This window comes from Podarcis vaucheri (genome assembly GCF_965113315.1).
Source record: "Podarcis vaucheri genome assembly, chromosome: W".
Taxonomy (NCBI): Eukaryota; Metazoa; Chordata; class Lepidosauria; order Squamata; family Lacertidae; genus Podarcis; species Podarcis vaucheri.
The window spans coordinates 17,796,387-17,810,118 of record NC_138757.1 but is presented as its reverse complement, the minus strand read 5'-3'; the positions used below and the strand labels follow the sequence as shown (position 1 = coordinate 17,810,118).

Here is a 13,732-nt window from a genome sequence, read left to right as displayed (position 1 = left end):
TTGGGGATGCAAGAAAGAAATAGGAACAATGTTTCATATGTGGTGGGAATGCCGACCTATTAAACAATTTTGGAATGAAATATATGAAGAAATCAAAAAGATGTTTAAAATATCTTTCAGTAAAAAACCGGAGGCATTCCCTTTAGGCATAATCACAAACGATATTCCTGACAATCAAAGGAAAGTATTCCTTTATGCAACAACAGCTGCCAGGATGCTTATAGCAAAAAAATGGAAAAGGAGAAAAATTCCGTCAATGAAAGAATGGCAAATTAATTTTTGTGAATATATAAATCTGGCAAGACTCACAGCATTCATAAGGGGACAATAGGACCAGAAATTATTAAAAGTATGGGGATGTGCTAAAGAGTATATGAAAAAGCATTGTTCTAGAGAAAGCATATATAATGAATGATGCTTTACAGGCTTAAAGAAAAAGAAAAATGGTGTAAAAAAGTATAAAGATAGAAGTAATCTACATTAGACACAACAATTTAGTAAGAGTAAAAATTTTGAGATCTTAGAACAAAGGAAGGAAGTCAATATGTGTATATGTATGTAATGACTAGATTAGACTGAATATATGGTTTTATTTGTAGATGTGTGCTTTTTCTTTTGTTTTTTCTTTTCTTTTTTGCGTTCAGGTTTTTTTCTTGTTTGTATAGTATTAGTTTGGATTCAATGTTCGTAATTTTTGTTATAATTTTGCATTGAAAATAAAATTTATTTTTTAAAAAAGAAGTTTGTCAGAGTGCCAATAAATCAGATTTATTGCAGTGCCGTTGCAGCAAACTCCGTGAGTCAAAGGATTTACGACCCACAAACTTTAAGAAAACGTATTTAGCATAGAAAGTGAAGACATGGATTGGAATAATTCATGAGCCAAAAAACCCTTAGCATCGGTCTCAACTCATATGAGTGATTACATTCAAGCTGTTACATAAATGGCATCTGACACCACTAACATGCAGCTATATTAATAAATCATTATCATACTTGTGTTTGTAAGCTTGCAATACAATTGGTACAATGTTCCACATGTGACTTATGTACATCCTTTTTGGCAAAAGTTGTTCACAGGGTGGGGTGGGGGTAGGGGGAAGCAACATCAAGGGGTAACATGCAGAATGCACATCAAGTTTAGACCTGTTAACCATTTCCAGGGAAGAAAAGCTTAATTTCAATTGCAGCAACAAAACTACTAACACATTTGTAAAGCTGAGCAGGGTCTGGTATGGTTTCAAATTGGACAAGGGACAGCGTGTTGAGATTCCTACATTGCAGGGGGTTAGACTAGGTCACCCTCGGAGATCCCTTCAAACACTACTGTTCCATGATTTTATACAAATAGTTAATTGATTCACTTTCCACTTGGTGGCACAGAAATGGAAGAGACTGGATCATTTACAGAATTCTGTGTGGAAGCAAGATGCACAGACAATTTGCCTTACTGGAAAAATGAACAAGGAGAGTACAAGCACTGAACAGCACAGAAGACATAGATGACTTTACTGAAACTTGTCATCCTTTCATTGGGTTTTCAAAATGATAACCCTGATGACCGGCATCCACCTGATTCACTCAATGGACTCTGGCAGAATTTAATAAACTGATTTGTTCCGTGGGAATAAATGGAGGGAGGGAGGGAGCGAGGGATGGGAAACGAAGACATTTGTTGTATGTGTTTCTGTGTTATATACTGAAAATCAATAAAATTGACTGAAGAAAATAAGAAGACAACAGTGCCAGTTAGCCCAAGGAGTCTGGCCTGTATGGCAGAGCCCCTGTAGTACTTAGCTCCGCCGAGCCTTCCTCTTTGAGGCATGGTGTGGGTGATGGTTGTGGGGTGACAATGATAGTGCCAAATCCGGCTCCCTTCCCATGGCTTTTGCCTTTTCCACTTTGCAGAGCAGCTCACTGTCCTCAGCACTGATGGGCCGGATGATGTGGCCAGGCTGGGTGACAATGTGAGGAGCTGTCAGACGCTGAAAAGCACGCTGGGTTTTCCAAGTGGGGCCCATGGGTGCTTGGATGCTGCGTTCAAATTGCTTGCTGTTCTCAAAGGGGAAGGGCAGCTGGTTCACCTGCAGTGTAGCGAAGAAGTAGTTTAATGGCACCCTGAAAGTGGAAGGCTAGGAACAACACACAGCTAAGCAGGCAGTTCCTGGGAGTGAGGGGGCATGTGCACAAAGTCTTGGTGAGCTGCTTGCATTTTATTATTTTGTAGTTCCAACCTGCTCTAGCAACCTTCAGGCAGATAAAACAATCCTTATAAAAAAATACCAAAAGAAAAGAATTGGTACCAGGTACACAGTACAGGCAGTGACCATTTTCTGCACATCTGACTGTCGTCTGGCCACCAACATGCGTGCTGCTTTTGGCCCCAGAAAAGGGCAGAACGGGCTTATGCGCAACTGCTGACGCGTGCAATAACCCAGAACACAACCCCATGCAAACAGGGTGTTGCCTGTAAATACCCAATCAAGTACATAGGAATTTGCCTTATAACAGGTTGGACTATTTATCCATCTGTCCCAGAACTGTCTACTTCTCAGCAATCCACGCACACACCTTTCCCATCACTTCATCCTTTTAAACTGGCGAGGCAGGGGATGGAAGCTGGGACTTTCTGCATGCAGAGCAGATGCTCTCCTGAATGAGCTATGGTCTTTCCTCAGTTAAATTCACAGAGTTTAATTACATTCCTGCATTGCAGGGAGTTAGACTAGATGACCCTTGCGGTCCCTTCCAACTATATAATTAAGAAGAAGTCAATTCTAACATCTTAGAATTCTATGAGTCTAAGAACATTTATACTGTATCTTCTTTTCCCCACATTGTTTCTGCAGCTGAAAGCGTGAACAGCAGCCTCCTAGGCCAGAGTGATAAACTCACCTGATGCACCCCTGCTAAAGTATTGCGCTGTTCACTCAGGATAACATTGGGCAGGTGCCTGTTTTTCCTTGGGGACCCAGCTGCTGGTTTGATAAGGAACCTAGAAGGCAAAAAAGAAAAGGAAGAAGGGAGGTGAAGCAGGTAACAGTTGGCAGTGACAGACCATTAAGCTTCCACCCTGAACATACCGTCTCTTCTTCATCTTACTCGGCCGTAGTCCTGCACCTCCCCACTCGCCCCATCCTGGAAGCACCAGATTGATAACTTTCGGTTTGCTGTTTTGCTCTGCCCGACGCTTTTCTTTCATAAAGTTGGCAACAACGTTGTCACTTGCAAAGGCCTCCCGGATCACCTGTCGCTGATCTTTGCCCATCTCTAGCTGTAAGGGAGAAAAAGATCAGCAGGCAGGTGGACAAGGAGTCTCACAGGATTTGCAGACAATAGGTAACTAACACAGGAAGAGTATAATCTAACAGTGATCTTGATGCTCAATTGGAAATGTAATTGTTTTACGGAAAGTGCTGTTAAGCTTTTTTGAAGGCCCTGCTGGAGCCAAAAGACAGGTGTACAATGAACAAAGAGAACAGACAAATGAGTCTCCTCCCCACTTTGCATCCTTAACCAACAAGGAACTGCATCCAATGAAAGCTCATTCGAGGAGATTGCTGAATTGCTTCTGCTCAGAGAGTCTGACTCAGTGCAGGGATTTGGAGCAGGAAGGAATTTCTCTGCCCAGAGGACTGTCCAGGAGCTCTGGTGTTTGGATTTTAAAACACCTCCTTCCCTTTCCCAGCAGCATGTGACTCAGCTCGCTTGCAAGAATTCTCTGGAGCAGTTTGGTCGTCAAATACTTTCCTGTAGTACACAAGCTGTCTGCTTGAGACATGCTGGCATGATTCAAACTAAATGACAAAGCATGCTTTGTCACATTGCAGCCTACCCCAATGTGCCCCCCCCCCAATACTGATGGACTCCAAATCCCATCATCCCCCAGTTAGCAAACCCAATGCTTACAGATAATGGGAGCCATAGTCAAACACCACCTGGAAGGCTGATCAGATAACAATACACTTGCATAACAAGAGACTCTTAATCTCAGGGTTGTGGGTTCGAGCCCCATGTTGGGCAAGAGTCCTGCATTGCAGGGGGTTGGACTAGATTACCCTCACAGTTCCTTCCATGGTTCCTTTCTACGATTCTATTATCGTCAGTGTGCTGCTGCTGTCCCTTCCTCTCTCCCCTTCTTTATGTGAAAGCAGGTTGAAATTACCTGCTTGTAAGCCCTGTTATGTCTGAACTTGTGGAAGAGAAATTTGTTTTATCTGCTGCTCGTTAAAAAATAAACTAGCATATTGAAGACATCTAACCACAGTTCCTCAAGTTTGGACTTAACGGGGAACTGTGATTAATTCAAAAATGAAAGCATAATAATGTCCCTTTGGTTATGCAGTGGAACCTCGGTTCCCGAACACCTCCGTTGTTGTACGTTTCGGTTCTTGAACACCGAAAATCCGGAAGTAAATGCTTCCGTTTTCGAACGCTTTTCAGAACCTGAACGTACAACATGGCTTCCGCTGAGTGGAAGAAGCTCTTGAAACCAATGGGAAGCCGTGCCTCGGTTTTTGAAAAAGCGAACGGATTTTGTCTGAGAACCGAGATACCATTGTATTATTAGTCACTCCTATTTTAATGTCTAAGTTTCTCTAGGCATATAAATCGTACTAATGTTAATAGCCTAGTTTTTGTTTTTTGTAATTGCTGTTGTTGAAGTTTAGGTGCTTTCACCAGCTTTCATCATTCATTCTTAATACTTTATTAGTTAGTATGTATGTATATATGTATGTGTGTACGTGCACACACACACATACACACGCACACACAAAATGTGTGTGCATTCAAATAAAAACATTTTTTTAAAGAGGTAAAGTAGAAGCTTTCATCCTCCTTTCATGCATGTGGAGGAGTGCACGAGCCTCAGGTTTCTTCTTCTAACAACAAACCCTAGTTTGCCATTCATTTCTGAACTGGGCTAGCCTGCTCTGAAAAAGCTAATCTGTGAAGGCAATGATTGGCTTTCTCATACAGTGAGACAGTTGGTCCTTTTAGCTCAGTGCTGGCTCTCCAATAACTCTAGGCAAATACTGCTTCCAACTCTGCTACCCAAAATCAGTTTTTAACGAGAAACAAAACAAGGAATAACCAAAGCTCTTCTACATGTGATACAAGGTGAACCTGTGGACCTCCTGATGTTATTGGACTACAACTACCCTTAGCATAGTTGGCTATGCTAACTGGAGCTGATGGGTGTTGACTAATGACATCTGGAGGGCCACAGCCCCGCCCCATCCCTAATGTAAAGCATACTCTCTACCATTGGTCTCTTCCCTGATGCATTGGGATAAGGTTCCCTGCAGCTGGAAAACAAACACGCCAAGGAGATTAAACCTTCTCCCTGACACACTAGCTTTCTCCCATTGGGGAGCTTTCAAAGATGAACACTTCCCATGTCATTAGCCTGAAGGGACACAGTGCAAGTAAAGCGTTAGCACTTAGCTCTTCCGGATGCAAGTAAAGCGTTAGCACTTAGCTCTACCATTGGTCTCTTCCCTGATGCATTGGGATAAGGTTCCCTGCAGCTGGAAAACAAACACGCCAAGGAGATTAAACCTTCTCCCTGACACACTAGCTTTCTCCCATTGGGGAGCTTTCAAAGATGAACACTTCCCATGCCGTTAGCCTGAAGGGACACAGTGCAAGTAAAGCGTTAGCACTTAGCTCTTCCGGATCCATGGAACCCAATTAACCCCTCCTAATGGTGCTCACCTCATCCTGTACAGAAGGCAAAAATGGACACTGCATGGGACGAAGTGGTTGAGCCAGCACTGCCTTCAGATCAATCAGAGCCTTGTGCTTGGTTGTCTTATTGGAGGTCTGGGTCTTGCTATCCTTGGGCTGTAGCGATGACTCAGCTTCCAGAGGCTGCTGAAGTTCAGCACCGTTGACTTCCGGCATTCTGTTTTCCCATGGGACTTCCTCTGGCTCCATGGCCTCCATATCCTCTAAGGCAGTGTTTCCCAACCTTTTTTGGGCAAAGGCACACTTGTTCCATGAAAAAAAGTCTCGAGGCACACCACCATGCCAGATGGGGAAAGGTCACTTTTTACTTATGTAAAAAAAAATAAAAAAATAGTAACAGCATAGAAGGCAATGGTTAGGCTAGCATCCCTCTTCCAAATATGCTAGGTTTTTATTTGCAGGGACTGTTCTACATGGGAAAGCATTCAGCACTGTCATTCTCCCATCTGCCATCTGAATTGGTACTATTCTGGGTCAACTTACTCTGCTGCATGTGTAGATGAAAATGGCACCAAGTGTGGGGGAGGGGGCAGAACAGGTTTCAGATACAGGATATTAAGCATACACGTACTTCAGATTGAACTGGTTGCTTGCTTTGCAAGTTTTCATTTCCCAAATGTCTGCCTTGGCAAGCGCAATACCTACCAGGCTCAACGCCGGTCTCGCGCTGCCGCTTCCCGCGCTCTCAAGGACCCGGGAGGAGGAAGGCGTGAAGGGAATCCCGAAGGCGCGAAAACCTCGCGCATGCGCAGGCCTTCCGCCTGCGACAGCCCAGTAGGCCGGCCGAAGCGAGCAGCGATGGGATGTGGGAGGGAGCTCGCTCGCCGCCCCGCGTGTGCCTATGTGGGGCACGTTACAGCCCCGTGACGTCAACGCCACGCAGGCAGCCAGGCAGGCAGACGGCGAGAGCCCCGCGCTGGGCGGCCTCTCCTCGCCGCCGCCGCCCCGCCTCTCGCCGCCCGACTCGCCCGCCTCCCTCCCACGGCACACCAGGCAACGTCTCGCGGCACACTAGTGTGCCGCGGAACACCGGTTGGGAAACACTGCTCTAAGGTACGAAGCCGTTCCAGCTTCTCACTCAGGAGTGGCCCCTCTGGCACATGACTTGGAGGTGCTGGTAAAAGCACGTCCGTCATCTTGGCCATTGCTTCCTCACCGTTAAGACCTGAAGCAAGAACACAACACAAATTATCATAGCATCTGAAGGGCACTGCTGGATCAGACATCACTCTAGCCCAGCATCCTGCAGGGTAGGAAAACCAAGGCTCTCTCTCCGTTGCTGCTCTTCAGCAACTGGTACTCAAGGGTACATTGCCTTGGAATGTGGATGCTCCATATTGCCATCATGGTTAATATCAGCAGACCCAAACATTTCACTAATCAACTTTTTTGAATACACCCCCCCCCCCCAGCAAGCCTACCCAGGCATATCATTTTAATACATCCATTTTTTTTTTCTAATTATTTTGAGTTTTAAAATAAATGCAAACATTTGTCAACTAGCTAAATAAAATGATTGCTTCTTACAGCAGTCAAAATATGCTTTTTTCCCCTGAAGGAAACACACGTAGCAAACAAACACAAAAGAATTCTGATTAATAAAAGAATTAGGGATAGATTTTATTTCAGCAGACAATGCTAAAAGACGTGGTGTAGTATTTTACATTAAACCTGCCCTTGAACCCAAGCTAATCCAAAAAGACGATAAAGGGAGGATTCTAATGGTACAAATCAAAGTCCAAGGAGAAAAGATAGTATTGGTGGGAATATATGCACCAAATGAAAATAAATCAAAATTCTTTCAAAAATTTGAAACAGATCTTTTGGAGCTTGCAGATGAGAAGGTAATACTAATGGCAGATCTGAATGGGGTACCATCATTAAAGATGGACAGAACAATTAGGAAAAAACACACCAAAGAAGGTAGGCTACCCAAAACCTTTTTTGATATGACAGAGACATTGAATTTAATAGATATCTGGAGAGTAAAACATGTGCTGATAAACAGTTAACCTTTTTTCACATGTACATGGCAGTAGTGCCAGACTGGATGCAGTTTGGCTTTCAAAAGAATTAGAATCAAAAGTTTAAAAAATTGAAATAGATCCCAGAGCATTGTCGGATCATAGTCCTATAATAATGGAAATTCTGAAAGAAAGGCAATACACCTTTAGATGGAGATAGAATGAAGATCTATTAGATGATAAAATCTTGTTAGAAAAGGCAAAAAAGGTTCTGGGAGATTACTTTGAATTAAATCTTAATAATAGAACCAGGCTGCAAACAGTATGGGACGCTAGCAAGGCAGTCATGAGGGGACTGTTTATACAACAAAACTCAATTAAGAAAAAGGCAAGAGAAAAGAAAAAGAAAGAAATTTTAGATGAAATTTCAGAGAAAGAAAAATAATTAATAAAAAACCCCAGTAAAGACACAGTTAAACAGGCAATTAAACTATTAGAAATTCAATACTCAATGTTGATTAATGAGGAAATAAGCTGGAAAATTAAAATGATGAAACAAAAGTATTTTGAACATGCCAACAAGCCAGGGAAATTACTGGCATGGCAAATGAGGAAAAGTGAGCAAAAAAATTATATAAATAAGATAAAACATAATGGTAAGATCACTGACAAACCAAAGGAAATATGGGAAGCCTTCATTAAGTACTTTACAGAGAAGTGGCAGGCTTTAAGCTGAACATAACAAAAACAAAAATGCTTGTTAAAAATGTAACCACGAAAGAAAAGGACGACTTAGAAAAAATATTGGGCCTGAAAATCTCCTCAAAAGCGAAATACCTGGGTATTGGGATCACCCCCAAGAACATAAACTTATTTCAGGATAATTACACCAAAACTTGGTTAGAGATTAGAAAAAACTTTGAAACCTGGAGTAAATTAAAATTAACATTTCTGGGTAGGATTTCCATTATAAAGATAAATGTGCTTCCAAAATTAATCTTTTTATTTCAAATGATTCCAATACTGGGTGAAGCAGGTTGTCTCAAGATATGACAAAGAGAAATTTCCAAATTCCTGTGGGAAGGGAAGAAACCTAGGATTAAACACCTGATCTTAATAGACATAAAAGAGAGAGGAGGCTTTTCTCTATCCGACCTAAAACTTTACTACGAGGCAGCCTGTTTCACCTGGCTAAAAGATTGGTGCACATTGCAGGATCCGGACCTCCTGGATCTGGAAGGTTTTGACAACCGTTGGGGATGGCACGCCTACCTGATATATGGAAAAGCGAAAATTCATTAAAAAGTTACCAACCATATAATAAGAAAGTCACTCTTTGCTGTATGGGGAAAATATAAAGACCTGATGGAGCCTAAAGTCCCGTGGTGGACTTCTCCAATAGAAGCCATAGCAGTAAAACGGAAAAATACTTAGGAAAGCTGGCCAACATATAAAACACTTCTAAAAAATGAAGATAACCAAATAAAATTTAAAAACTTTGAGGAAATAAGAGACCACATCTCAGACTGGTTCCAATACCATCAGTTATTTGAAAAATTTAAATCTGACAAACAAAAGGGGTTCTCAACAGAAATTTCCCGATTCGAATCTGATCTTGTAAATTCTAAAAGAAAAACTCTTTCCAAAACTTATCGACTCCTTCTTGAGTGGACAGTCAAGGAGGAGGAGGTAACAGTGGCAATGGTGAGGTGGTCACAAGATTTTGGCCATTCAATAACCATGGCCCAATGGGAAAACTTATGGAAGATCAATTGGAAATTCACAAATTGTTACACAATTAGAAAGTACTTTACAGATTTTTATAAAAAAAGAATTGTAAAGAAGACACTGATGGAAGAATATGTAAAAAGCAGCAATCTCCCAAAAATAAAAGATGAAAAACGGTTATTATTAAATGCTGAAATAACATCGCAGGAAATATTAGATGAAATAAATCAAGCAAAGACAGGCAAATCCCCATGACCAGATGGAATTTCAGCAAAGTATTATAAAAAATCAAATGAACAGCTTGTGATTCCCTTAAAAGATATGATGAATGAGATTTTAAAAACAAGGGAAGTCCCAGAAACATGGAAAGAGGCCTATATAACATTAATACCAAAACAAGATTCAGATATAACACTAGTAAAATACTATAGGCCCATCTCACTATTAAACAATGATTACAAACTGCTTGCATATATCCTTGCTAACAGAATGAAAAGTTCTTTGGAGGAACATATACACCAAGACCAAGCAGGATTTTTTCCAGGTAGACAAATGAAAGATATTATCAGAAACGTTTTAAACGTAATTGAATACCTGGAAGTGCAAAATGAAAAACAAGCAGCATTTATGTTTATAGTTATCATCACTTTTGTTCATTCTGGTACTGGAGGTTCTGGCAAGGAATATTAGAATGGATAAAGAAGTAGCAGGAATAAGAATAAAGAAAAATGAACACAAATTGAAAGCCTTCACGGACAATTTGGTTATTACTGTAGTTCTCTCCCTAGAGTAATAGAAAAAATTCAAAAGTTTGGACAAGTGGCAGGTTTTAAACTTAATAAAAACAAAACCAAACTGTTAGTTAAAAATCTTAAAGAATCAGAAAAGAAAGAACTATCAGAATCTATATAGAAATCCACAAGAAGGTAAAGTATTTAGGAATATGGCTGACGATAAAGAATCTTAATATTTATAAAGACAATTATGAAAAAAATTAGAATGAAATAAAAAGGAATTTGGAAATATGGAATAGTATGAACCTCTCTTTCTTAGGACGAATTGCTGCAATAAAAATGAATGTATTGCCAAAAATGCTATTCCTTTTTCAGACAATACCGATAAGTAATAATGCTTGCTTCAAAAAATGGCAGCAAGATATTTCAAAATTTATCTGGAATGGGAAAAGGCCAAGAATAAAGCACAAAATACTTACAGACTTAAAACAGTGAGGAGGCTTTTCTCTTCCAGATTTTAAAATTTACAACGAAGCAGCATGCCTTACTTGGATTTGGGATTGGATTAAATTGGAAAAAAGGAGGCAATAGACTTAGAAGGACACGACAACAGATTCAGTTGGCATTCATGATGGGATGAATGGAAAACCACCATGTTCACCCCTTTGGGGGCATTTGAATACCTCGTTATGCCCTTCGGCCTACAAGCAGGCTCAGCGTGCTTTCAATCGTTTATGAACCACGTCTTGGGACCTTTGCTTTACAAGAATTGCGTGGCCTTCTTAGATGACGTGTTAGTATATTCAGAGAATGAGGAGCAGCATGTGAGAGATGTCAGGGAAGTGTAGGGGAGACTGCAAGCGAACCACCTATGGGTGAAACTGGAGAAGTGTCAGTTTCATACCAAGGAGGTGGAATTCCTGGGGTACCGCTTGTCAGACAAGGGTTTGGCCATGGATCCTGGCAAGGTCCAAGCAGTACTGGAATGGAAGACACCGAAAACGAAGAAGGATGTGCAAAGATTTCTAGGGTTTGGAAACTTCTATCGGAAGTTCATCAGAAACTTTGCCCACTTGACGGCTCCCATTACTGACTGTCTCAGCAGTAAGAGGAAGTTCGTTTGGACGGCGGAGGCGGAGCGAGCTTTTGAGGAACTGAAAAGGGCGTTCGCTTCTGAAGAACAGCTCCTGCATGTGGATTTACAAAAACCAATGAGAGTAGAGACTGACGCATCGGACCGGGCGGTGGGGGCGGTGCTTCTGCAGCCTGGGAAGGAGAAGTCGGAATGGAGACCGTGCGCCTTTTTCTCGCGAAAGCTGAACAAATCCGAGAGGAACTACACGGTGTATGACCGCGAACTACTCGCCATTCACGAAGCGTTCCGCAGATGGAGGCACTTATTAATTGGCGCACAACATAAGGTGCAAGTGTGCACTGACCACAAGAACCTAGAGTATTGGAGAACGGCACGAGTACTCAACCAACGGCAAGTGAGATGGGCCCAGGAGTTCTCCAAATTCCACTTTGAAATTTGTTACGTGCCAGGCCCAGAAAACGTTAGGGCGGACGCTCTCTCACGCAAACCTGAATATTTGGAGGGGGAGGGAGCACCCGAAGAGAGACATGTCATCCCAGAGGACCGCTGGGTGTGTGGGGCGGCATTGGTGGGGCAAAGAGAACTGGTAGAGGGAACGGAGAATGATGAATACGCCCAGGAGAAGCTCAGAGGTCTTAGGAGGGAGGGAGAGAAACCCGGGGGTTTCGAGGAAAGAAACGGGGCATTGTATTACAAGGGGGCACTGTATATACCCGAAGGAGAATTGAGGGGAAGGGTACTCAAGCAGTTGCACGACAGCCCCACAGCGGGGCATTTTGGGCAACACAAAACCATGTGGTTGGTCACCCGGGAATTTTGGTGGCCCAAGGTGAGGGAAGATGTACGGGAGTATGTGAGAGGGTGTGACCAATGCCAGCGAGCCAAAGGGGAGAGGCGGGCGCCGGCGGGGTTATTAGAACCGTTACCCACACCAGAACGACCATGGGAGGCAGTGTCGATAGATTTTATGACTGATCTGCCGAAGTCCAAGGGGAAAACAGCCATCATGGTGGTGGTAGACCTACTAACAAAGATGTGCCACTTTGTAGCCTGCTCGCATGCAGTCACGGTGGAAGAGACAGCGAGATTGTTTGTAGAGCACATTTTTAGGTTGCATGGCGCCCCCTTGAGGGTGGTTTCAGACAGAGGGAAACAATTTACGTCCAGGTTCTGGAGGAAGCTCATGAGCTTACTGCACGTAGAGGTCAATTTTTCGACTGCCCGGCACCCTGAAACCAACGGGCAGGCGGAAAGAGCAAACGGTATCCTCCAGCAATACCTGAGGTGTTATGTCAATGACAGAGAGAGTGATTGGGTAGAGAAGTTAGCGCTGGCGGAATTTGCCTACAACAATGCGGAGAATGTGTCCACAGGGATGAGCCCCTTTTTGGCTAATTATGGGTGTCATCCCAGGGCATTTCCCGGGGGAGGAGGGGAGAGATGGAGCGTACCGGCAGCTGAACATTTTGTAGAAGAAATGGAAGCGATCCATCGTCAGCTCCAACTCAACTTAGAAAGGGCCAAGGAAGAATACAAGAGGCAGGCAGACAAGAACAGAAGGGAAGGTGAAACCATAAGGGTGGGAGATCAGGTGTGGTTGTCAACCCAAGGGTTGCCGTTCAAAGGGGGTTGTAAGAAATTAAGACCCAAGAGATTGGGTCCATTTGAGGTTATTCAACAGGTCAACCCAGTGGCTTTCAGGCTCCTGTTACCGAACCACATGAAACTGCACCCAGTATTCCACAGGTCGTTACTGTCACCGTATAAGGGGGGACGAGAAGGGATGTCCACACGGGAACCAGTCATGGAAGAAAGGGAATGCAGCAGCCATGTGGCGGAGATCATCGACTCCAGGTGGAAGGGTGATCGGGTGGAGTATTTGGTAGCATGGGAAGGGGAACTGGAGTCAGAAAACACCTGGGTAATGGCAGAGGATGTCAATGACGAGGTCTTAATAGAAACGTTCCATCAGAGGTTCCCAAGGAAACCTCAGCCTGTGGCGAGGTTTCGGAGGGAATACTTTGGCACCACCGACGAGGAGGAGGAGTTGGAAGGATTCACGGACTCGGAGTGGGAAGGAGGAATGGACTCCGATGAGCAGGAGTACTTAGAGACCAGGAACCGCAACCGGTGGAGGGAAATGTTCGAGACGTCGGAAGATGAAGGAGGTTCTTTCCGGGGTTTTACCTCCTCACCGCCCATAGAGGAGGGGGCGGGAGGGGGTGAAGGGGGCCCTGGAGGGGAGGTGGATGTCAGGGAACTGCCATCGGAAGGACAGGAGGTGGAAGGGCTCACAGAGGTTGGGAGAGACTCAGCAGCTGAAGAGGGAACCAGCAGGGGGAGAGGAGGAGCTCCAAGGGAAAGTGAGCAGGAGGGATGGCTCAGAGACACTTCCAGCGAAAACAGTGGGGAGGTTTCAGGACCTCCTGTAGGGACACCCACTCCTCGCCGGAAACTGT

The 13,732-nt window shown here is 43.5% G+C and overlaps 1 protein-coding gene across 1 annotated transcript in view; it reads right to left on the bottom strand.

The window, feature by feature from the left end:
* Positions 1-752: 752 nt before the first annotated feature.
* Positions 753-13,732, bottom strand: part of LOC309523329 (U3 small nucleolar RNA-associated protein 14 homolog A-like) — a 45,652-nt gene continuing 32,672 nt past the window's right edge. Inside the window, exons 11-15 of the mRNA XM_082207133.1 lie at positions 6,782-6,916; positions 5,719-5,954; positions 3,084-3,274; positions 2,896-2,995; positions 753-2,084 (exon numbers count right to left, since the gene is read on the bottom strand). Of these exons, the coding sequence (XP_082063259.1) occupies positions 1,794-2,084; positions 2,896-2,995; positions 3,084-3,274; positions 5,719-5,954; positions 6,782-6,916 (953 nt within the window). The 3' untranslated portion in view covers positions 753-1,793. The remainder of the gene's footprint in view (positions 2,085-2,895; positions 2,996-3,083; positions 3,275-5,718; positions 5,955-6,781; positions 6,917-13,732) is intronic.